The sequence below is a fragment of the Lepus europaeus genome, chromosome 14 (assembly GCF_033115175.1).
Source record: "Lepus europaeus isolate LE1 chromosome 14, mLepTim1.pri, whole genome shotgun sequence".
Lineage (NCBI taxonomy): Eukaryota > Metazoa > Chordata > Mammalia > Lagomorpha > Leporidae > Lepus > Lepus europaeus.
In genome coordinates this window covers 30,137,023-30,163,689 of record NC_084840.1, presented here as the reverse complement: position 1 = coordinate 30,163,689, position 26,667 = coordinate 30,137,023, and the positions used below count along the sequence as shown (strand labels likewise).

General features: G+C 36.1%; 1 protein-coding gene across 1 annotated transcript in view; it reads left to right on the top strand.

Annotated features, from left to right (window-relative positions):
• USH2A (usherin) overlaps window positions 1-26,667 on the top strand; it is an 855,126-nt gene that overhangs the window by 134,277 nt on the left and 694,182 nt on the right. Inside the window, exons 4-8 of the mRNA XM_062211324.1 lie at window positions 8,798-8,861; window positions 11,150-11,444; window positions 13,220-13,404; window positions 17,372-17,593; window positions 19,778-19,871. Of these exons, the coding sequence (XP_062067308.1) occupies window positions 8,798-8,861; window positions 11,150-11,444; window positions 13,220-13,404; window positions 17,372-17,593; window positions 19,778-19,871 (860 nt within the window). The remainder of the gene's footprint in view (window positions 1-8,797; window positions 8,862-11,149; window positions 11,445-13,219; window positions 13,405-17,371; window positions 17,594-19,777; window positions 19,872-26,667) is intronic.

Below are 26,667 nucleotides of genomic sequence, written 5' to 3'. Positions count from 1 at the left end.
CAGTTTATCAGATGAGTAAGTTCCCTTATTTCATGGTCAGTTGCTGGTTTTGCTTTTGCAAACCAGTGTTGGAGTTTGGCAGTGCATCTGTGGAGATGACCATGTAGTTTCTATTCTTTTTTCTTTCAAGAGGAGGAGTCTTCAAAAAGTTCATGTAAAATGTATATCACTAAACACATGGATTGGAAAATATTTGTAACAAAATAAATTTATCTTTTATTTTTCCATAAACTCTTTGACATATCTCTTATTGTGTATTACTTGGTTTTCCAGTGATGAGTCATATTTACATTCTTGGGATAATTGTATTTTGCTTATGGTATTTTTCTTTACAGTGCTGTATTTGGTTAATTAGATTTGTATAGAAGAATTTGCATCTCTCTAATGTATAATAGTCTGTAGGTTTCTTATTCTGTCTACTGGTTTTGGTATAAGGGTAATAATAGCCTTAAAATGATTTGGAGATTGGTTCTTTTTGTTATATTTTTTGAATGAGGTTGTAAAGAATTGTCCCTGCTCTATCCTTAAGTATTTAGTAGAACTTGCTGGTAAAAATATCTGGTCCTGGGATTTATTTGAGAGAATTTTTAAAATTCTGCTACTGTAACCTCATTACTTGTGATAAGTCTATTAAGATTTTTCCATTTTTGAATCAATGTTAGTGGTTTGTGTCTTTCTTAGAATTTATAAATTTTATGTAGGTTATCTAATTTTGGCATACAGTTGTTCACAGGATTCCTTATAAACTTTCCAGTGTCAGGTGAGTAATAATGTCCCTTTTTCATTTCTGATTTTAACAACTTGTATTTTCTTTTTTCTTGGTCAGTCTAGGTTGTCAAAGTTATGGGTCATGTCAAAGAATGAAAATTTTCTGTTTTCCTTTATTGCTTTCCTATTCTCTGTTTCATACATATCTGGTCCATTCTTCATAATTTCTTTATTTCTACTTGCTTTAGGTTGAATTTGTTCTTTTTCTAGTTTCTTAAGGTAGAAGGTTAGATTATTGATGTGATAGCTTTCTTTTTAAATATAGGTATTTACAGCTGTAAGTATCATTTTAAACACTACTTTTCTGAATCTCAGAGGTGTTCTGTATTCATTTTCATTGATCTCAAATGATTTTCTAGTTTTCTTGTGAGCTTTTTCTTTGATGCAGTTATTAGCATTATTAGGGATGTATTTAATTTTTACATGTTTGCCAATATCACAATTTTTTCCTGCTATTTATTTTTTCAGAAAAAAAAAATTTGTTCAAAGAGTAGGGTAGCAGAGAGAGATACACACACAGAGACAGATCTTCCTTCTACTGATTCGCTCTCCAAATGTCCACAACAATCTGGTGAGGGTAGGCTGAAGCCAAGAACCTGGAACTCCATACAGGTCTCCCAACTGGGTGACAGAGATTCAAGTACTTGGGGCATCTTCTGTTTCCTTCCAAGGTACATTTACAGGGAGACGGATGAGAACTGAAGCAGCTAGGGCCTGAAACTGCCCTCCAATACAAGATGCCAATGTTGCAAGTGGTGGCTTAATGTACTGCACCACAACCCCAATCCCTGCTATTCATTTCTAATCTCATTCCATTATAATACAAGAGCATACTTTGTATGATTTCAATAATTTTATTTATTTAGGTTTGTTTTGTGATCTAACATATAGTCTATGGTGGAGAATGTTTGGTGGGTGGTTGAGATGAGGTATGTGTTTTCCTATTGTGTGGTAGTAGGTTTTATACATGTGTGATAGAGCCAAGTATTTGTAAAGTTAGTTCTTTTCTTCTATTGCCCTGGTGAACTGCTAATTGCTCTCTCAATGATTGAAAGTAGGGTAGTGAACTATACATTACTGAAAGATTGCCTTTTTCTCTCTTTAATTCTGTCTGTTTTTGTTTCATACACATATGTTTATGACTGTCATATCTTTGTGATGGATTGACAGCTTTATTATTAGAAATGTCTGTTGCGTAAATTTTTTGTTTTAAAGTCTATTTTATTTGATACTAATGCAACCTCTTTTTATAGTTACTCTTTTATAACATATCTTTTTCTCCATCCTTTGACCGTAAACCTGTTTATAGAAAGCATTTAGTTGGGTTATGTCTATTTGTTTGTTTTTCCATTCTGTCAATAACTGCTTTTTGATGGGAATGTTTAAACATTTAAATTTAATGTAATTACTGAAAAGGTTTTGTAGTGTCACTCTGCTATCTCTTTTCTATATATGTTATGTATTTTCTGTTTTTTTTTTTTGTTGTTGTTGTTCTTCCGTGGCTATCTTCTTTGTGTTGATTTTTCTAGCATACCATTTCAGTACTTTATTATTTCTTTTATATTTTTAGTTACTTATTAGTGGTTTCCCAACACATTACTGTTATATATATATATATATATATATATATATATATATATCTTAATATAAAAATCTAGTTTAAATGAGTATTAACCTAATTTCAATATTTTACAAAAACTTTGCAATTACATTGTTTTGTTTCCTTCCCCTTCCTTGTGTTGCTATCATCAAATAAATTACATCTTTTTATTTTCTGTGGCCATCAATTCAGTAGTGTAATTACTGCTTTATGAAGTTGTCTTTTAAAATAAGCGAAAAAATTACAATAAAAATACACTTTTTTATATTAACTCATCTAGTTAACTTTATGAGTGCTCATTATCTCTTCATATGGATTAGAATTACTGACTAATATCCTTTTATTTCAGCCTGAAGGATTCCTTTATCACTCATCTTTCCTTCTGGCTTGACTTCAGACTTCCTGCTTCAATAGATCCTAGAGGTCTTTTCAGGTCTTTCTTGAGAATATGCATGTCTGGATGTGTTAGGGTTCTCTAGAGAGAGCTGGCAGAATATGTATATAGATATATATAGAGGGCATTTTATTCCTGGCTGCTGAGAAGTCCTATGACAGGTCAACTGCAGGCTCGACACCATGGGATGCCTGTAGCATCGTTCGTCTAATACTGAAGGCCTTAGAACCAGGAAAACCAACGGTGTTACTCCTAGTTTGAAGGCAAGAGTCTGAGTACCCAGCAAAGGGGCCATTGGTATAAATCCTGGAGCACGAAGACCTGGAATTCTGATGTCCAAGGCATAAGGCAAGCTCTCAGAGAGACCAATTTGTCATAGTTATTCTGTCTTGGCTCCAGACATCTGATGGTACCTGTCCACGTTGAGTGTGTTTTTTCCACACCCAGGTTTTTATACAATTGTCTTCCAGGTTTTTAGATATTCCATAAACCCATCAAGTTTAAACCTAAAATGAGCTGTCACATGATTGCATGTGCCTAGCCTTCTAGAATCCCAGGCACATGTCAGAGATTCAGAAGGTCCTCTATGGAACTGTCATTCTACAGCTTCCCCTTTCAAGTTTTTTTCCCCCAACTGTTATTGCTGCTTCATGCAATTGCAATAAGCAATTGCCATTAATTGTTTTCAATAAACATTCCCAGGAATAGGCTGTTTCCACTGGGCAAACACTGAATCTATTCTAGCCTTATTAATGAGATTTTTCTGGGGCATTGCTAGATACATCAAATAATGACAATCCTCTGTGGGGGTGGGGAGGACCTTTTTTCTGCAAAGGGACATTTGGATATTTATAACATCATTCAACAGCCATACAAAATCATCAAATTAAAAATTAGCCTGCTATAGATTTATTGAATTTTGAGTCCTGCCTGTGGTTGCCTTGGCATGGTCAGAACAAATGATTTCACAGGCCTTTTATGGCCCATAGGATGGATGTTCCCCACCCCTGCAAGGATTTGATTTCCAAAGAGCTCAAATCTGATTCTTTTCTTCCCAGTGGCTGCTGGTTTTCTTGCTTATAGAAGTCTGTTTTTGAAATTTCCACTAAGCAATAGAGAGGTGGAAGATGGGATTTGGGAAAATGAAAATGCCACAGAATATGTTCTTACCAATATTCAGCCATTTTAAAATTAAACATTTCCATCAGTGTTACAAGTATTTAATTATATTCAGAGTTCTGAAAACATTGACTTAACACTGTTGACCAGAGTCCTCAGAGTTGTCATGCATAGGACATCTTCAGTTATTCTTAGTTTGTCGTTACGGATGACAATCTGCTACTTGTTTCCTCAGTGTCTCACAGAACTTACTTTACATATGAGCACTGTCATTCTTTGATTTACAACTAGTATTTCATATTTCAAATGTTAATATAAATGATAACTAAAGTTAATTTACATCAATTCATTGCTAGTATATACTAATTGAATTAATTTTTATATATTGAACATATATCATGCAAAATTGTCTGAATCACTTATTAGTCTCAGTGGCTCTTGTGTAGATTCACTGAGATTTTCTATATAGATGTCCATGTTACATGCAAACAGAGGCAAATATATTTTTTTCCAATTGGTGTGCCATTTGCTTGTTTAGCCTTATTGCCAACCTGTTTTTACCTTGAAATATATATATATGCATATATATATATATTATTTATTCATAGTTTTTCCATTTAACTAACCTTGCTGCAGCCACCCCATTATAATGCAACACTGCTTCTTTCTAGTCATTACTAGACAATCATGAGGTCTTTTTTATATGAGTAATGTCTAATTCCTTTTTCCAAATGATATAATTTAGACCTCTCTTTGCCATATGAATGATTTTTCAAAGAGGAGCTTCTTTATGGAATGTTTATTTTAATGAATATTTGTTGTTAAAAAGTTGGCCACTATCAAAGGCATGAGTATATTCTATCCTTATGATTGTGTCCTTGAAATACCTCATAGCATCCTCTGCCCTGACCTGTCATCATAAATCCCCTGTTTGCAATGGGTGATTCCCAGTGACTGTAGGTCTTTGGCAAACTTTCCCTAACTCTTTTCTTTAAAATATTCCTTCAAATATAAATTTTGTAGCAGTGGCCTGATTGTCTTATCGTAGATTCCGAAATTTAAAACTAAAATCATTTTTAAAGGTTATAAAACCCAGTCTCTTTATTTTATGGAAGATAAAATAGATCTCATTCTCCATCTGCAGCAGAGTTTCCCTTTAACTGTTTTTAAAATATAGAAAGTGAATTCTAATTTGTCAGCTCTGGAAAGTCCATCTCCACTTGTAACACCCTGGTGTGACTACCTTCATTTTATCTGCATAACTGTAATCACCTCCTAACTGGTATTTTTACTCGTATCCTTATCCCTCTGCATGGCAGCCCCAACACTTTTGAATAAACCTGGGATTGTGTCATTCTTCTAGTCAAAACCTTATAGTGGATTCCCATTTCACAAAAATACAAAAATTAAAATCCTCACAATAGACAACCAGGCTTTTAGTAATTCACACCTCTGTCCTCCTCAGCCATTTCCTTGTCCAGACCTAACTTTCCAATATCTTTCTCTGCTCTTACTCCTCCATCATGCTGACTCTTGCATCTCCTCCAATATGCTGAGTGTACTACTTCAGGGGTCAGTGAAGTCAACCTGCCTGGAATACTTTGTCCCTGGACGTATGTGAGGTTTGATTCCTTTCCCCCATCAGTACCATGATCTCAATGAGACCTCTCTTGCACATTCTGTCTCCAATAAGATCCCACCATGTTCTCTGGTGTTCTCAGATTTGACTTGATTTTATACTGGCTTTTTGTTTTAGCCTACTACATAAATGACTGACTATGTTAGTCTGTGTACTTGAATGCAGGCCCTGTAATAGAAGATGTTGTTGACTGATACATCTTTGGCACCCATGAAAGTGTCTGACACATTATAGCCTACTAATAGAGATTTGTGAATGAATACATGTGTGAAAGAATGAAAATACCCTCATGTTAAAAGTCATGATTCAGCTCTAAACCTCATCTTCACTTGATTATATCTACAAAGACACTATTTCCAAAGAAAGTCACCTTCACAAAACCAGGGGCTAAGACTTTGTTATGTCCTTTTTAGGGACATGGGTCAGTCTAGAATACTGACTTTGTTTTTGGGGGTGGGGACTTCATCGAGGCAGAGCATGCTCTCAGTGTGTTAGGAACCTTCCTGCTGCCCCAGAGATGCCGAAAGCACCATCAGTGTTGCTCAACTTCTGTGTGTCCCTGGCTGACTCAAAGGTAAATGTTAACAGTTCTTTCAAATTCCTGGTTCCTCATTTCTACCACATTCTTCTCTAAACTCAATGAAGTGAGCAATAGCCCTTTACTGCTCATCCAACACCTGTCGTCAGGTTTTACCGTCCTGTTCACTAAGCACTGTGGTATGCCACTTATACTCTGTAACTGGAATTATGCCTTTGTATCCTGAGTTCATGCTCATTCCTGAAAATTCTCAATTCTATCACTAATCACTGGACATCTCTATTAGGGTGTTGGCATGTTTGAGGAAATCGTGTAACTTATGAGCTTGTTTCAGTGAGAGTGAAAATCTCTGTTTTCAGAGATCTCAAAATGTTTCTTGAGTACACTGATTTGATCAGTGCCCATTGAATACATGTATTGAGACATCACACGATAGCCCACAAATGTGTATTGTTATCTTTACTAATTAAAAAATCTACCTCATTAGCACCCCTTTATCTCTCCCTTCTCACATATCAACTTCTTCACCTATTTTCTGAAGCAACCATAACAGAACTCTACCTTCCTTAAGTCCACTTTACAATGACCATCCCTCCTCTCTGCTTTCCTCCTTCCTTTTCCTTTCATTATTAAATATTTACTGAATAATTTATCATGTGCCAGGAACTTTGCTCTGAGCTAGAAATGGACCAGTGAATAAGACCAATTACTAAATTGTATGTCTTGCCAGGGAAGTTTATTTAATATGAAAGGTCTTCTAAAAGTTTGTGAGAAATGGATTTTATGAACAAACCATGCATGATTTTCAACATTTTTGGTGCTAAAATCAAATTCTCTTTCAATTCTGCTTTCCATGAATGTTTACTCCTCTCCTGTACTTTCATGTTTCATAAGCAAGTTATAGAAGTAAACAGGGCAAATATGTATTTTTGCAACAGAGTGAGAAGAGTATAGTTATCAAGAGCTCATAGTACCACCATGGTCCAGAGCAAGTGTCCCACAGGACATATTTCAAAGTTGAGGCATTGAAGGACGGGGATGGGACAGGAAGATTTTAAACAGAGGCGAAATCAAGTGTGGAACTTTCAGCCCCAGGAACTCTGATAGTTGTGGGGCATTAAACATTTAGTCTGTGAAACTGCAGGATGGGATATGATGGATGTTATGAGAAGGACAGGTTTGGGTGGGAATGGGTGAAGATGAAGAATAAATAAGAAGCATATTTAGCTTCCTTCACTTTTGGCAGACATTACCTTTTACCTCCCAAGGTAAAGTCATACCGTGAGGAGTAGTTTTCCTCAGTTTGACTTCTGTACTCTTAAACAGAAGCACTTAAGCACACAAGGATGTAGCTGTATTGAGATATGTTTTTTCTCATCTTTCCTCCTGTCTCTAAGAACAATACGTCCTTCCTTATACAATCCCCTACCTTGCTTAACTTTAAGTCCTGGACCCAAGCCAATGTACTACAAACATTTATTTTTGATTTGGTAAAATTTTCAGATCCCATCCTCCTGTATATATCCATAATTGAAACTTTAGTAAGAGTTTTACCATTTTACCAATTTTTCTCATTATTGAAAACAATCAAAACTCAGATATGGTAGTTTTTTTTTTTTTTTAACCTTTTTCTGTCCTCAGTCTTCTGGGCTTTATTATGTTATCAAAATCCTAAATTCAGGGCCGGCGCCATGGATCACTTGGTTAATCCTCCGCCTGCTGTGCCGGCATCCCAGTGGGCACCAGTTCTAGTCCCGGTTGCTCCTCTTCCAGTCCAGCTCTCTACTGTGGCCCGGGAGTGCAGTGGAGGATGGCCCAAATGCTTGGGCCCTGCACTCGCATGGGAAACCAGGAGGAAGCACCTGGCTCCTGGCTTTGGATCGGTGTAGCGTGCCAGCGTAGCGGCCATTTGGGGGGTGAACCAATTGAAGGAAGACCTTTCTCTCTGTCTCTCTCTCTCCCACTCTTTAACTCTGTCAAAAAAATCCTAAATCCATAATTGCTACATAAATTAATAAAATAAATTTTATGTGGATTAATGTTGGTACCTACCTATGCCTTGAAAGCTCATCTAATTTGTTGTAGTTTGGTCTTTGGTCCTGGTTGTCTTAGAAGAATTTTCCTGAGGTGATGAATGTTGAGACTTAACTCTTGGATTCTGTTGAAATATGTGAGTCAGAACCCATGAGTAGGAGGTCTTCAATTTATCCTTATTTGTTGGAGATTTTCAAGGCCAATCATTAATGTAAGTTTAGAGAGGACCCAAACAGATTATTCTGGAGCTTGTAGCTAGCACAGGTGGGAAGTGGAGTGGCAGTGCCTGCTTCATGGCCATGCCAGTGCTTTGGAAATTGCAATTGGAAGCAAATGCAATCCAATTTTGGGCTGATAAGATGGAGAATTATGAACTGGTGAGAGAACTTTAATTTGCAAAAGTGATTTATGAAAAAAGTCATGAATTTATGTCAATAAATAAGTTGACCAGACTATCACTTTAATTTAAGTCCTGCAATGTCTATGGAAATAATTAGTTAGTATTGCTAATCAAGCGGAACTAGCAAAATATATATTGATTAGTACAAATTTGAAAGGTCAGTCATATCAAGATAGTTTAAAGCTTTATTGTTTTAAAGGACTGTTATGGGAGTATTAGCCATTGCTTTGTAGACTGAGATGCCTCATACCCTGTGTGTGTATATATTTATATGACATATATGCATGGATGTATGTATTTTGCAGGTTTTGAGCAGTTTGTTGGAAGAATGCAAGATTTTCGATTGTATTCAGTGGCACTTACAAATAGGTAAGCAGATAGAGTATTATGAACCTCAAGAAGTGTGAGGATAAATGCTGAATTCACTTAAATAAGACTACTGGGAAGAACATAGCATTTTTCATCTTTACAGCATAGGGCAAATCTCACCTAATTAATGTTTACGGTGTTTGGTTTGGTCTATAGTTATTATCCACTAGTGCTGCTCTGTCAGGTAACTCCTTGTAATATGAAATTGATCAAACTTTACAAAGGATTTTTTTCCTAAGAAAACTCTATTTGTGAATATCCCATAGAACTTGGGATACATCTGTTTAAGCATTCTATATGGGGTATTTTCTGATATTTAAGAAACAGTTATATCTCCCTTTTATAGTTGTTTGTTGAATTTAAAACTACTAGAAAATGTAGAACAATGAAAATGATTATTTTGATGTATGGGAAAGTCTTAAGAGACTAGGCTATTAGACTTGAAAAAAAAGATGAATGAGATTTTGAAGTATTTTTGTTACATATTTTTCTATTTCAGTGAACAGATAACTATATAGACTTGTGCTAGCTTTAATGAAGTATTTCCTTATCTTGATAGTAGATAGGGAATCTTTCTTAGGGCTTTTTAAAGGCATATAGATTTACAATGTTGAGAAAACTCGAGTAAAATTCTAAGATAGCTTCCAAAATTTCTTTCTCAAGTTATAGTCTGATGATGTACAAGTATATTGTTTTGTGGATGAGCTGATATTTATTTACTTCTAGTAAAGTTTGGGAGGAAGAGTGTTTGTGTCTTGTTAGGGAGGGGCGGGTCAGGATTTGTATAGTGGGGTGGTGCATGTCCCAGTGACAGGACTAGTTATTGTACACTGATGCATTGCTCTTGAGGCAGGGCTGTGATTAGTGACAGATCCATTATCAACAGGGGCATTCTTTCTCATTAGTTTGCATAACCAGAAGATGCCTGAATAAAGGGTGGTATAACACCAGCATATGTCATTGTGGAGATTTACTTCCAATAGACTTACTACCTTTTAGATCACCTTTGTCTAAAATGTGGAAAAACAAAGTTGCAATAATTCTTTGGGAATGACATTTCCCTAGAGGGCAAAGAATTCATATTGGGAAATGACTATTGGTCCCATTGAAAACCTTGTATCCATTAACAAATATTAATGAAATTTCAAGTAGATATCACTTCATGTGATTTAGTGAATGGAAAGGCTGTCTGACTCCTCCATTGCTCTGCTGGGATCTCTCAGAGGAAGTCTGGTCTGACCTTGGTTACTAGTGTTGGCATCCAAAATGTCTGGGAACCTGTGATGTGGAAGTATGCTTATAAATAGAATGACTAATTCTGATCTAGAACAGGTCTATTGCCCTTAATGGAAAAATTAAATACATCTGCCTTGAATTGGCAGTTCTTTGACTCTTGGCAGCTGCTATATGATCTGAGCCATTGAAGCATTTTAGGAGCCAGAATCTGTGCTGATGAGTCACAGGAAACCACTGACAAGTGGCCTTGGCCTCAGTCCCTTCACCTGAGATAGAAGCAGATAAAATGATTCTTCCTTTCTTACTTCTTTCCCGAGGAAGAACTAGAGACCTCATCTGTAACTCTCATTATTTAAAATAAGTTACTGTTTTGGCTCAGTGATAAGTGTATGATACTTTTCTGTATCATAGGTGCATTGAAATATTATTGCATTTAAATAAGAATCTTCATAATCAGAGAAGGGATTTTGCAGTTTCTTGATGTGAAAATTTATCTTTAAAAATGTATTGGCGGGCCAGCACCGTGGCTTAACAGGCTAATCCTCTGCCTTGCGGCGCCAGCACACCGGGTTCTAGTCCCGGCTGGGGCGCCGGATTCTATCCCGGTTGCCTCTCTTCCAGGCCAGCTCTCTGCTATGGCCCGGGAAGGCAGTGGAGGATGGTCCAAGTGCTTGGGCCCTGCACCCGCATGGGAGACCGGGAGAAGCACCTGGCTCCTGGCTTCGGATCAGCACGATGCGCCAACCATGGCGGCCATTGGAGGGTGAACCAATGGCATAAGGAAGACCTTTCTCTCTGTCTCTCTCTCTCACTATCCATTCTGCCTGTCCAAAAAAAAAAAAAAAAAGTATTGGCTTTGATAAACATTCTCTTGAATGAGTATGTTTATTTGGCCAAAAAAGAGTTTTATTTTATTATGATTCAGAAAATTATTAAAGCTGATTTGATGCTCATCAAAACACTAAAAGAATGATACCCATTTATGACAATTCTTAGAAGTTCTATCACTATTGAGCTATTTGTTCTGATAGTCTTCACTCTCTCTCCTATAGAGAGATTCAAGAAGTTTTCTCTGGAGATCTGCAAAGGTTGCACATCCAGTCACACTGCCGCTGCCCTGGTAGCCACCCTCGCATCCACCCTTGGCTGCAACGGTACTGCATTCCTAATGCTGCAGAAGACACCACCCGTGATAGAGTGCTACGGCTCAATTCTGAAGCCCATCCTCTCTCTTTTGTCAATGACAATGATATTGGTACCTCGTGGGTTTCACATGTGTTTACAAACATTACCCAGCTGAACCAAGGAGTGAGCATTTCAATAGATTTGGAAAATGGACAGTATCAGGTAATTAAAAACGTATTAGTTCCTTGTGGCTGCTTCAATAATTTTGCACAATGACTTTGTACTCTTACAGTTCCAAAGACCAGACATACAAAATCAGGTTATTGGCAGGGCTCTATTTTCTTCCAAAAGATCCAGGAGAGGATCCTTCCTTGCTTCTTCCATCTTCTGATGACCCCTGGCAGCATAATTCCAATCTCTGCATTCATTTTCACATGAGTCCTTCTTGTTTCTTTGTGTGTGGTAATTTTCCCATTTCTTTCTTTATAAGGTCCAACCCTAAATCCAGGATAATGTAATCTTGAGCTCATTCATTTAATTATATCTCCAAAGACCTTAATTCCAAATAAGGCCATATTCATGAGTACCTGGAATTATTTCTTGGACATATTTGTTTGGAGATATCATCTAAGGAACTTCTAAAAGTTTGCAGGATATAAAAGATATTTATTGTGGTACAAAATATTTTGAAGTCCATGCATGCAATGAGTCATCCAAAGGTCATCCAGAAGTTTCTGGAAGATGCATGTTATGGTCAGATTGCAAAATTTGTTTACACAAAATATGTGTATCCTTAGGGGCCAGCATTGTGGTGCAGCAGGTTAAACTGCTGCTTGTGGTGCTGGCATCCCATATCTGAGTACCTAGGTTCATGTGCCATTTCTGCCTCTGATCCAGCTCCTTGCTAATGTACCCGGAAAGGCAGTGTAAGATGGCCTATGTGCTTTAACCCTTGCCACCTACATGGGAGACCCAGATAGAGTTCTTGGCCCAGTGTGGGCAGTTGTGCCCATTTAGGGAGTCAACCTCTGGATGGAAGATCTCCCCCCCTACCCATTCCTTCCTCTTTCTCTGTCACTCTACCTTTCAAATAACATAAATACATACATACATATTTAAAAATAAACATCATTTAATATTTTTTAAAATTTATTTATTTGAAAGGTAGAGTGACAGAAAATGAATCAGAGGGAGATATTCCATCTGCTGGTTCACTCCTCAAACAACTGTAACAACCAGGTCTGGGCCTGGTGGTAGCCAGGAACCCGAAACTCCATTTATGTCTGTATATGGGTTGCAAGGCCCTATCAATTGGGAAATCATAGGCTACTTAGCAAGATGCTAGATTGGAAATCAAGTAGCTAGGGCTCAAACACATGTTCTGATATGAGATGCCTGTACAACAAGGGGTGGCTTAAACCACTGTACCAGAACACTAGCCCTATCCATGAACCTTTGATGTACTCTTGTATAACCTAACTGCATGGTGAAAACTAAGCTACATAAATGAGTATAACCTCACTAAAGTAGTGCCTTGTGATGTCTGAAATAAAAATATCTAAAAGATAATACTCAGGGCTTAGATTTCCAGAGAACTGTATCAAAATAATATTTGTGAATTCTGGAAATGTTCATTTTGTTACTAAGCAGCACAAATAAATAAAAATTGTGGTGTTTATTCCAAATAACTACTTAAGAACACATAGAACATTTGTTTTATAGAAGTAACATCCTTTGTCCTGTCTTTACATCAAACTTTGTGTTAATTTGTACTTTCATCTATAAAATCCCTAAGAAGAAGGACTAATATACAATTATAGAATATATTGCTTGTACTATGGGGTTATGACATTTCTGGATGTCCAATAATTATTTGATAATTATAATGAAGAGGCAGTAAGCCATTATTATTGAATCTAACAAGTCCATGGCTTGATTTATACTGATGGGTCAAACTTAAAATTCCAATTATAATAATTAACATATCCATTTTTCAGGTGTTTTATATTATCATTCAGTTCTTTAGTCCACAACCAACAGCAATAAAGATTCAAAGAAAGAAGAATGACAATTTGGATTGGGAGGACTGGCAGTATTTTGCTAAAAATTGCAGTGCTTTTGGAATGAAGAACAATGGAAATTTGGAAAATCCTGATTCTGTCAACTGTCTTCAGCTTCCCAAGTATGAATATTTTTAAAGCAATTCTAATAAACTGATATGTTAACAATAACTTGTAGGCAATCCAACTCATTCGGTTGGTGGAGATAGCCCTCAAAAAATTTTAATTTTTTATTAATATAAAAATAACTGATGGCTGGCGCCATGGCTTAATAGGCTAATCCTCTGCCTGCGGCGCTGGCACACCGGGTTCTAGTCCCTGTCAGGGCGCCAGATTCTGTCCCGGTTGCTCCTCTTCCAGTCCAGCTCTCTGCTGTTGCCTGGGAGTGCAGTGGAGGATGGCCCAATGCTTGGGCCCTGTACCCGTATGGGAGACCAGGAGAAGCACCTGGCTCCTGGCTTCGGATCAGCACAGTGCGCCGGCCTCAGCATGACAGCCACAGTGGCCATTGGAGGGTGAACCAACAGAAAAAGGAAGAGCTCCCTCCCTCTCTCTCTCTCTCACTGTCCACTCTATCTGTCAAAAATAAATAAATAACAGATTGAATGTGGCTCATAGATATAATTCTATGACTATACTAATTCTCTCCCTCCATTCCCTTCTTTTTTATGTTTGTCTCTTTTAAAAAAAGATGTATTTATTTATTTGAGAGGTAGAATTACAGGCAGAAAGAGGGAGAGACAGAGAGAAAGGTCTTCCATCTGCTAGTTCACTTCCCAAATGGCCACAGCAGCTGGAGCTGATCTGATCTGAGGCAGGAGCCAGGAACTTCTTCTAGGTCTCCCATGTGGGTGCAAGAGCCCAAGCACTTGGGTCATCTTCTGTTCCTTTCCCAGGTTATAACACAAAGCTAGAAGAGGAGTAGCCAGGACACAAACTGGCACACATATGGGATCATGGCACTGCAGATGGGGTCTTAGCCTATTACGCCACAGTACTTGCCTCTTCTTTTTTATTTTTAATTAATTTTATTAATATAAAAGGAGTAGATTTCACACATTTAACAGATATAATTCTAAGAATATAATGCTACTTTCCTCTCTCCTTTTCCCTTATATATTTTATAATTTTTTGTGGTAACATTTTTAATTTATTTTATAATCACAGGCCTAATGCCCACTAAATAAACACTCAAGAAGTAAAAAGTAGAAAGGAATATATATATATATATATATATATATGTTCTATAAAGTATAATCAAATCTCAAGATGTCAGTTTTACTCAAATATATTAAATTTTGTTTTGTACTATAGATATTAGCTCCCACAAATCAGAGAAATTATGTGATCTTTATCTTTGATTCTGGCCTATTTCACTAAACATAATGGTTTCTAGTCGCATCCATTTTTTTTTTTTTTTACAAAAGACAAAATTTCATTCTTTTTTGATTCCATATCTTAGCTATTGTGAATTGAGCTGCTATAATCATGGGGGTACAGGTAACTCTTTTATACATTGATTTCATTATTTTGGGTATATTCCCAGGGGTGGGATGTTTGGGTCATATTGTAGATCTATTTCTACATTTCTGAGGAATATCCGTAGCATCTCATGTAATGGCTGAACTGCTTATCTTCCCATCAACAATGTTTAGGGTACCTCTATCTCCACATCCTTGCAGCTTTTGTTGTTTTGATTTTCGGGTGATAAGTATCCTAAGTGGGGTGAGGTGATACTTCATTGTGGTTTATTTACATTTCCCTGAGGGTTAGTGAGCCTGACAATTTTTTCATGTGTATTTCATCATTTGAGAGATACCCGTTCATGTCCTTTGCCCACTTATTTATTAACTAGATTTTTTTTTTTGGTTGTTGTTGAGTTTCTTGAGCTCCTTATCTATCCTGGATATTAATCCTTTATCTAATGTATAGTTAGAAAATATTTTCTCTGAATCTGTTGTTTTCTTCTTTATTGAGGTTTTCTGTGGCTGAGCATAAACTTCTTAGTTTGATGTAATCTCAGCTTGCCTCTTCCTTGCTTTTATTACCTGTGCTTCTGGGGTCTCATGTGAGAATTTTTTGCCTGTGCCAATGTCTTGCAGCATTATCCCTAAGTTTTCCTCTAGTAATGTGATAGTTTCAGATTGTAGGTTTACATCCTTGAATAATTGTGAATTGATTTTTGTATAGGGTGTAGGGCAGGAGTTTTGTTCCACATGTTTGCCGATAGAGATCCAATTTTCCCAAAACTGTTGGTTGAAGAGATTATCCTCCAAGGAGTGATTTTAGCTTATTTGGTTGTAGATGTATGGATTAATTTCTGGAGTTTCTATTTTGTTCCATTGGTCCACATTTCTGTTTTTGTGCTAGTAGTAGGCTGTTTTGATGTTTCTAGCTTTCTTTTTATTGTTTAAAATGTTGTTGACTATTCAGGGTCTTTTGACCCTGAATATTAGGATTGTTATATTCTGGATACATGAAGAATGTCCTTGGTATTTTGATTAGGATCACATTAAATCTGTAAATTGCTTTGAATACCATGGACATTTTGATGATAAGAATTCTTCCAAGGCATGATTAAGGAAAATTGTTCAATTTTTTGTGTCTTCTATTTCTTTCCTTCATATTTTGTAATGTTCATTGTAGAGATCTTTCACATCCTTGGTTAAATTTATTCTAAGTTACTTAAATTTTTGTAGCTATTGTGAATGGGACTGATATTTCAAGTTCCTTCTCAGCCAGAGTATTGTTGGTATATAAGAATGCTGTTGGTTTTTTGTTGTTGTTGTTGATTTTATATCTCGCTGTTTTGCCTAATTCTCTTATGAATCTCAATAGTCTCTTAGTGGAGTCTTTTGGTTCCTCTATATAATGGCCCATGTATTCTAAAAACAGGGGTAATTTGACTTCCTCCTTCCTAATTTATATCCATTTCATTTGTTTTTCTTGCCAAATGGTTCTGGTTACAGAGCTATATTGCATAATAATGGTGAAAGTGGGCATCCTTCTCTGGTTCTGGATCTTAATGGAAATGCTTCCAACTATCACTCATCCAACATGATGTTGGCTGTGGGTTTGTCATTTATTGATTTGATTGTTTTGAGGTATTTTCCTCCCATAACCAGTTTTTAAAGTTGTTTGTATGAAAGGATGTTGTATTTTATCAATGTTTTCTTGGCTTCTATTGAGATAATCATATAGTATTTATTCTTCATTTGGTTAATGTGATGTGTCGTGTTTATTGATTTGTATATGTTGAAGCATCCCTGGGATAAATCCCACTTGGTCTGGGTAGATGATCTATTTGATATACTATTACATTTGATTAGCTAGCATTTTGTTGAGGATTTTTGTATTTGTGTTTGTCAGGTATATTAATATGTAGTTATTTTATGGGTAAGCCAAGTCACTGGTCTGATAGAGACATCATTCTGCTTTCATATTCTTTGTTAAAAATATATAATTTTTTTAGATATAATGTAGTTCATAGATATACTTCAAAGAATATAATACTTCCATTATTGAACCTCTCTAGTTTTCTCTCTGTTTTTTTGTAAAATCTTCTGAATTTTTGAGTTAACATTTTGAATTCACATTAATTTACATTACAGTCAAAAGGTTAATGTTCCACCAAATAAAGAATTCAGCATGTGAAAGTAAAAAGATATGATCACTAAACTATAGTAGTATATCATTCATAACCATTTGCTAGTCAACTTTCTTGAGGCAGATTCTCCTAAGTCTCTTCCCTGAATGGTGTGTTAGAGTATGTTTGAAGTTTTTTTAGAAAAAATTTGGAGCAACTCTTGTTTATAATTTCACTGGTGTTCTGCCATCTAGTTTCTTGATTGTTTAGTATTTTTTCTGTATTAATAGAATTTTCATTATATTCTCAAGGAAATGTTTTAGTATGGCTTTTTGTCATTTTCTTGAATTTCTTGTCTATGGAACATAGGATATGTGTTTGTTTTCTCAGTATGTAGTAGTTAATCTTTTACTGATATTGTGTAATACTATCTCAAAATTGTGATTTGTGTTTTGTGAAAATTTGAATAGCCTTTCATGGTTTTAAATCTCTTTTGTCAACAGTTTTCCTCCATATTCCCATGGTAATGTGACATTTAGCATCTTGGCTCCTGGACCAAATTATCGTCCTGGATATAATGACTTCTATAATACCCCATCTCTTCAAGAATTTGTAAAAGCAACACAAATAAGGTTTCATTTTCAAGGGCAGTACTATACATCCGAGCCTTCTGTTGACCTCAGACACAGATATTATGCAGTGGATGAAATCACCATCAGTGGGAGGTAATATTCATTACTGAGATTTCAATTGGAATGCATTTTTTTCTATAAATTTATTTTCAACAAGATTTTTGTGATACTTCCTTAAAAATACATTGACTAAGATTTTAGAGCAAGCCAAATTCCAAGCTCATTTTGAAATTATTTCCTACTTTTGATTTTTGGTGAGGAGTTTGAAATAAATTTTCAAAATTTATTGTTTAAAAGTTATGATATTCTGAATCTGACTTAGATATAAATGGTCAGATATTTTACCTGGTTCTTTCTGAAATGGAATTTTCAAATATTCTGGAAAGCAAAGTGATGGAACTAGGTTTGGCGTTAAAGCCAGATAGTTTGTAAGTGTGAACCCTATCTACCTGACTTCAAATTTCCATGAGGAATAATTGTGGTAACACATTTATAAATACCCCATCATAACAGAATATGACTCACAGTGATAAAAAAAATGATAGCTGTAAAACCAGGGCAGCTTGGTATCTAATATGAAAATGGATATATAAGATAAATTTAGAGAGAGTTGTTCTGGAAGACTGATATGTCTTTAGCAGAATACAAATATGTGAGAATTATTTATTAAGTGATAATATAATGAAAAGGTGATACCATTAAGTACTCACTGTACAACTTTGAAAGATATGGGGAGATTTGAAATTCTGTAACTCATTTTGGTATTCATCATGTATCTTCTTGATTGTGTTTTGAAGTTCCAGTAAATATGCCCCCTTCAAAATTTGCCATATGGTTGTTGTGGGTGTTCCCAGTTCCAAACCCCTCACCCCAGTTACAAAGTGACTTGAACATTACCTTCACAATTCAACGTGATTTGGATATTAATGACAGTTATTTCCCTATTTGTATTTCGGGGTTCATTAAGCTTACATGAGTAACTACAAAGAGATTTTGTGTTGGTTAGACATGCTGGTGTTCCCTATTGGGTTCATGCAGAGAAACGGGTTGGTGATTTTTTTTTTTAACCTTACTGATTTGGTGACTATTTTAAAATTTACTTCATATGAGTGAAGCTGAACATTTTTCCATTCGATTATTGTTTTTTTAACTTTTATTTAATGAATATACATTTCCAAGGTACAGCTTTTGAATTATAATGGCTCCCCCCCCCATAACTTCCCTCCCACCCACAAGCCTCCGCTCTCCTGCTCCCTCTCCCCTTCCATTCACATCAAGGTTCATTTTCAATTATCTCTATATACAGAAGATCAATTTAGTTTATACTAAGTAAAGATTTAATCAGTTTGCACCCACACAGAAACACAAAGTGGAAAATACTGTTTGAGTACTAGTTATAGCATTAAATCACAATGTACAACACATTAAGGACAGAGATCCTACATGGGGAGTAAGTGCATACCGACTCTTGTTATTGACTTAACAAATTGACACTCTTATTTATGGCATCAGTAATCACTCTAGGCTCTTGTCATGAGCTGCCAAGGCTATGGATGCCTTTTGAGTTTGCCAACTCTAATCATATTTAGACAAGGTCATAGTCAAAGTGGAAGTTCTCTCCTCCCTTCAGAGAAAGGTACCTCCTTCTTTGATGGCCCCATTCTTTCCACTGGGATCTCACTCACAGAGATCTTTCATTTAGGTTTTGTTTTTTGTTTTTTTGTTTTTTTTGTTTGTTTGTTTGTTTTGCCAGAGTGTCTTGGCTTTCCATGCCTGAAATACTCTCATGGGCTTTTCAGCCAGATCTGAATGCCTTAAGGGCTGATTCTGAGGCCAGAGTGCTGTTTAGGGCATCTCCATTCTATGAGTCTGTTGTGTATCCCGCTTCCCATGTTGGATCATTCTCTCCCTTTTTTAAATTCAATTGGTTAGTATTTTCAGACATTAGTCTTGTTTATGTGATCCCTTTGACTCTTAGTCCTATCATTATGATCAATTGTTAACAGTAATTATCACTTGGACTAGTGAGATGGCATTGGTACATGCCACCTTGATGGGATTGAACTGGAATCCCCTGGTATGTTTCTAACTCTACCATTTGGGGCAAGTCCGATTGAGCATGTCCCAAATTGTACATCTCTTCCTTCTCTTATTCCCACTCTTATATTTAACAGGGATCACTTTTCAGTTAAGTTTCAACACTTAAGAATAACTGTATATTAATTACAGAATTCAGGTTGGTGATTCTTAAGAGCTGTGTGATGCTCACGTTCACAGGTGTCAGTGCCATGGTCATGCCGACGTCTGTGACACAACCAGCCAGCCATATAGATGCCTCTGCTCCCAGGAAAGCTTCACGGAAGGACTTCAGGTGAGTTTGTTTTATATATGGAAATTTAGAAAAGTTAAGCATAGAGACGGTGAATGTACATGGTTAGTTACTTATATTTGAATATAAACAAATAATAAGTAAATATTGTTATGAGCTATCAATAAAGTTGAAAACTGCTTTTCAGAACAATCGCAACCAGGTGAGTAAGAGCTAGTATGAAACCCTAAGGCCTCCCTTTGTTTTCCTTTTCCTTTAAAGGTTTCAGCAGGATTATATTTCATAAAATAATTTTTGTCTGAATAACCTGAAACTTAATTCCTACATCTAAAGGATGTTTATACAAAGGTGTCAGTGCAAATGAAGGGTATTAAGACACAGGATGATCTTTATGTGTTGATTTGTATCTGTCAAGGTAAGTTTTTATCCAGATATCAAATTTTAAATAATGAATTTTTAAAATGAATTTAAAACTACAGAATAAAATGACGACTTGGGAGTTGTGCCATTTTGATGTTTGTCACATAGTCAGTCAAAGTTTCACAGTTCAGGAGAGCATTTGGTTATATCTTCAGGAATAAGAGGTAAATGGAAAAAGAGCGGTATTAGTTGTCATCAGTGATGTCCAGCACCAATGTGAGCAACACCTGACATGAAACGGCCAACAGAAACAGCAGTAGTTGTACCAAGAATCACAGGAGGTAGTTCAGGGTCTTCAGAAAATGATATTTGAGGCATTTGTCTGCTAATTCTTAAGAAAATAAGATTAATAGCCACTATAAGACATTCACAAAAATTGATATGACTTAAGACATTTACCTGTCAGTCATTTAATGGAGAGGTTAGAATAGTATTTGTTTAAAATTTTATTTAAGTTATATAGATTTCAAATATTTTATATACAGATTTAGGAACATAGTGATATTTTCCACTCCATCCTACCCTGCCTTCCATCCTTCCTCCTCTTTCCTCTCCTAATACCTCTCTTAATTTTTACAAAGATCTATTTTCAGTTTACTTTATACGTATCAGATTAACCCTTCACTAATGAAAGAGTTCCACAAATAGTAAGAAAAGCACACTGTTCCTCAGCAGTAAAGGCTATAAACAATCATTGAATCTCATAAAATCTTAAATGAGGGGAATTCGTAAGCTCAGCAAATGAAATACAAAAAAGAAACTCATATGCGGTCATAAAGGAAATTTTTCATGGCTTATTAGTGTCATATAATTATCTAAAATCCTGCACCTTGTAAGGACTAATGTAACTGTAGCGTAGTGATAAGTGATGGCTCGATATAAACTGTATTGTATTAACAGGTAAAGAGTCAAGGTCCCTAATACATATATAGAGAAAGTTATATGTTAAGAAAATTACAACAACCTAATAAAACAAATATACAAACCAACCAATATAAAATGATGAAATAACATTCAATAAACAAGTGAGAGTTTGCCCAAACTTAGTTTTAATCAGGAAAAGTACAACTTATAATAAAAATATTGTTTTTATTTTCTGAATTTATAAAATGTTTAGAGATTGATAATATTTAGGACTTGTGACAATATCATCTTTCATAATCATTGATGGGACTGCCACTTGGTATAATATTTTTGGAAGACATTTTGAGTATTAAAGTTGCACTTATAGTGAATTATATAGTATAATTCCTGTCATTCTTAAAAAAATCCTGCAATGACAAGTGCATAGAATGGTTATGTTTGTATCTGTTTTATGAAGATGGTCTTATATGTTAGTGTACTTTAGTTTTTAAGATAATAGCAAGCATTTAGACTCAAGTATGATGTGAAAGTTTCTGTGCCCTAGAACTTGCCCTGTATGTGTGTCTCAATTAGTCATTTCTCTTCTCTGTGCTCTTTGTTTAAGATACTAGAGAACAATTTCGTTTTTAGATAAACTATCTGTCAAGACATTGGAGACCTCCATTTCTGTCTTCTGTGATTCTTATTTTGATGAACTAATTTGCTTATGACTGAAACATTAATGTATGTAACTTAATAGCAAGAATTTGTGTTGTCTAAAATACAGACTTCCTCTACCACTTTTATAATGTTCTGCTTTTTAGTTCCAACTCAGTCTTTGATTTGGTTATAGATTCCTTTTGCTCTGTGCTCAAACCAAAACCATCATGTTTTTGCTTAGGTATATCCTTTTGAAATTATTTTCCAGACCATTGCTTTGTATTGCTGTTCTTTTTATTCATACATTTAGCCTTCACCATTAGTCATTAGTTGTTTTCAAAAGAAGAAAATCTTTTATTTATAATTCAGATTTCTACTATCTAAAGACCTTTGAATCAGGTTTAATGACTATATCATGAGAAAAAAATATTTTAAAAGACCAATTTTTATTATCTTTGCATTATCATAGAAAAGAAATTAATTTGATTAACTTTACTAATTCACATTTACTTAGCTGTATTGTATTTTTAAAGTTTTGTCTATTCTGTATTTTAAAGTAGTTAAAAAGGTAATTGGCATATAATGATTGTACATAATTTTGAGATCCAGTGTGCTATTTCAATACATGTATTCGATGTGTAATAATCACAACAGGGTCACTAGCATATCCATCACTGCATTTTTAATTTCTTTGTGTTGAGAACCTCCAAAATCCTCTTTCAGCTATTTTGAGATATGCAGTATTAACTATGTGAGAACATCAGAACTTACTCTTCCTAATTGTAACGTTGTACCCCTTTACTGCTCCTCTCTCTCCTCCATTCAGAGTAGAATGGCAAGGACCCACGACAGGTTCTTTTAGGCTTCAGACAGTGAATTTAATTAACCTGAAGAAGATAATAAGATCAATAGCAAAAGTTTATTTTAGATGAATAACCTATATTTCTTTGGAGTAGAATTGGGTCAAAAATCAAAGCTCAGACTGAGGCTGAGAGTGGAAGGCCCCAAAGATAATTGAGGCTGTGATTTCGTCGGAGTTGGTCTTTGGTGTGGGGCATTTAGTGTGGTTCTCAAGTCACCTGGTGTGGAGGCGATCTGGCCATCCTTATATCTAGTAACCACTCTGTCCTCTCCATGAAAACAACTTTTTTAGGTTTACCATTGAGTGACATCGTACAGGATTCTGTGCCTGACTTACTTCTCTGTCTGTAGCTTCCAGGTTAATCCATGTTATTATAAATGACAGGATTTTTCAAAAGGTTTATCTTATTTATTTGAAAGGCAGTCACAGAGTCACAGTCAGAGTGTGTGTGTGTGTGTGTGTGTGTGAGGGAGAGAGGGAGGGAGGGAGGGAGGGAGGGAGGGAGGGAGGGAGAGAGAGAGAGAGAGAAAGAAATTTTTCATTTACTGGTTCACTCCCCAAATCTCAAAATGGCTGCAACTGCTGAGGCTGGGCCAGACTGAAGCCAGGAGCCAAAAGCTTCTTCTGGGTCTCCCACATGAGTTCAGGGGCCCAAGGACTTGGGCCATCTTCTGCTGGCACATTAGCAGGGAGATGAATCAGAAGTGGAGCAGTAAGGACACAAACCAGCACTCACATGGGATGCCAATGTCACCAGAAATGGCTTAAACCTCTGTGCTACAATGCTAACCCCCAAGTGGCAGGATTTGTCCCATCTTATGGCTGAAAAGCATTCCATTGTTTGTATATACAACATTTTATTTATTCATTCATCTGTTGTTAAATACAGGTTGATTACATGCTTGGCTATTATGAATAGTGTTGCCATAAAATGTGAGTACAGATATCTCTTAAATCTATTGATTGCATTTCCTAGTGTTGTGGTGAGATTGTTAGATAATATTGTAGTCCTATTTTTTTTTAAAAAAAGATTTATTTATGTATTTGAAAGGCAGAGCAACAAAGAGAGAGGGAACCATCTGCTGGTTCACTCTCCAGATGTCCAAAACACTCAGGGCTGGACCAGACAGAAGCCAGGAGCCAGGAACTGCATCTGGATCTCTCACATGAATGACAGGGACACACAAGTATGTGGACCATCATCTACTGTCTTCCAGGTGCATTAGCAGGGATCTGTATTTGAATCAGAGCACTGGAACTCAAACTGACACTGTGATATGTGATGCCACTTGTGACAGGTGGTGGATTAATCCATTGAGCAGAGTACACCTGTTTTTAATTTCTTTGAGGAACCCAGGCTTTTCATATTCTTACCAACAGTGTGCAAGGGTTCCCTATTCTGTATATCCTTGGCATCACTTACTGTCTTCTAGATCTTTGTTAGTGGTCTAACTAGAGTGAGGTGTTGTGATTTTGATTTGAAGTTCCCTAAAGATTTGTGATGCTAATCTTTTTAAGTATATCCATTGACCATTTGTGTATCTTCTTTTCTGAGATGTCTTTTAAAGTACTGTTGCCCATTTTAAAAACTATTTTTGCCATGAATAATTTGAGTTCCTTATATAATCTGATTATAGTTTGAAAATATTTTGTCCCAATCTATAGGTTGTTGAATATTTCCTTTGCTGTGCAGAAGTCTTCTAGTTTTTTTAAAAATATATTAATTTATTTGAAAGGTAGAGTTAGAGGGAGAGACAGAGAGAAAGGTCTTCCATCTGCTGACTCTCTCCCCAAATGGCAGTAATGGCTGGAGCTGTATCAATCTGATCCAAAGCCAGAAACTTCTTCCTGATCTTCCACATGGGTGCATGGGCCCAAGCACTTGGGTCATCTTCTACAGCTTTCCCAGGCCATAAGCAGAGATGGGTTGAAAGAGGAGCAACCAGGGACATGAACCAGCATCCATATGAGATGCTGGCACCGCAGGTGGAGGCTTAGCCTACACCACCACAGTGCCAGCCCAAAGTCTTCTAGCTTGAATTAATCATATTTTCCCCAGTGATGCAATGATGGTTCAACAAAGACAAATTAATAAATGTTACACATTATATTAATTAAAAGAAATCAAAACAATGTGGTCATTTCAGTAATGCAGAAAAAAGCCACAAAATCATTCCTTTCTGAAAGTCTGAAGAAATTAAGTATAGAAGGTACATGCAACAGTATGATAAAGGTCATGTATGTCAGACCCACAGCTAACACCATACTGATTAGGAAACAGTTTGGAGATTTTCTTCTATTATCTGTAACAAGACAAGGATGCCCATTTTCACCACTTCTATTCAATGTAGTATTAGAAATCCTGGTCAAAGCAACTAAGCAAGAGAAGGAAACAGTCATCTGAATTGGAAAGGGGCAAGTCAAATTGTTCCTGTTTGAAGGTGAAATCATCTTACATATGGAAAACCCCAAAGAATCAATCAAAAAATACTAAGACTAATGCAGTAAAGTTGCAAGATACAAAATTAATGTTCAGAAGCTAGCAGCATTTTATGCTAATAATAAACTATTTGAAAAAGAAATCAAGAAGGCAGATACAAAAATATCTAGAAATAAATTTAGCTGAGAAATCTCTTTATAATCAAAACTAGTTATGAAAGTGGTCAAGAAGGACACCAAGAAATGGAAAGAGAGCCTGTATTTATTGATTAGAATAATTATTATTATTAACATGTCCTGTACAACCCAAAATGATCCACATATTCAATGTAGCAACTGCCAAAATACAATGGCTTTCTTCACAGAGAAAAATTCTAGAATTCACATGAAGCTGCAAAAGACCCTAAGTAGTTAAAACAAGCCAAGAGCACAAGGAACAAAGCTAGAGGCATCATACTGATTGACCTCAAAATATACTGCAAAATTATATAGGCAAACCAGCATGGCACTGACATAAAAACATACACAAAGACCGATGTAACAGAATAGAGCCTGTAGATACATCAGCTGGTCTTTGACAAAGGTGCCAAGAATGCACAGTTGGAAATGGGCAGCCTTTTCAATAAATGGTACTGGGAAAATCAGATATCCATCCACATACAGAATAATAGAACAAGACCCATATGTCTTACCTTTTATAAAAATCAACCCTTAAGGCATTCGGATCTGGTGAAAAGCCCATGAGAGTATTTTAGGCATGGAAAGCCAAGACACTCTGGCAAAAAACAAACACCTAAATGAAAGATCTCTGCAAGTGAGATCCCAGTAGAAAGAACAGGCCATCAAAGAAGGAGGTACCTTTCTCTGAAGGGAGGAGAGACCTTGACTATGACCTTGTCTAAATATGATTAGAGTTGGCGAACTCAAAAGGCTTCCATAGCGTTGGCAACCCATTACAAGAGCCTAGAGTGATTACTGATGCCATAAACAAGAGTGTCAATTGTGAAGTCAACAACAAGAGTCAGTGTGCACTTAGTCCCCATGTAGGATCTCTGTCCTTAATGTGTTGTACAATGGAAATTAATGTACTCAAACAGTACTTTATACTTTGTGTTTCTGTGTGGGTGCAAACTGTTGAAATCCTTACTTAATATATACTAAATTGATCTTCTGTATACAAAGTTAATTGGAAATAAATCTTGATATGAATGGAATGGGAGAGGGAGCGGGAGATGGGAGGGTTGCAGGTGGGAGAGAAGTCATGGGGGGAGGGGAGCCATTGCAATGCAAAAGTTGTACTTTGGAAATTTATATTTATTAATTAAAAGTTAAAAAAAAAAGATTCAAGGTAAGATCCAGGTCTATGAAACTGCTAGAGGAAAACAGAAAAATTCTTCAGGATGCTGGGCAGGCTAGGTGTTTGTTGTAGAAGACCCCAAAAGCATTGATTTCAAAGTTAAAGTGATATTTATATTGTTTTTAGAGTCTCTTGATCCATTAAGATGGATGGATCTTTCCTTTGCTTGTAATCAGTTATTTCTTTTATTAACCTTGCCCTCCATACCCAAACCCACTAGTAACACAGATAAAAATTGCCCTGGGATGAGTGTAGCA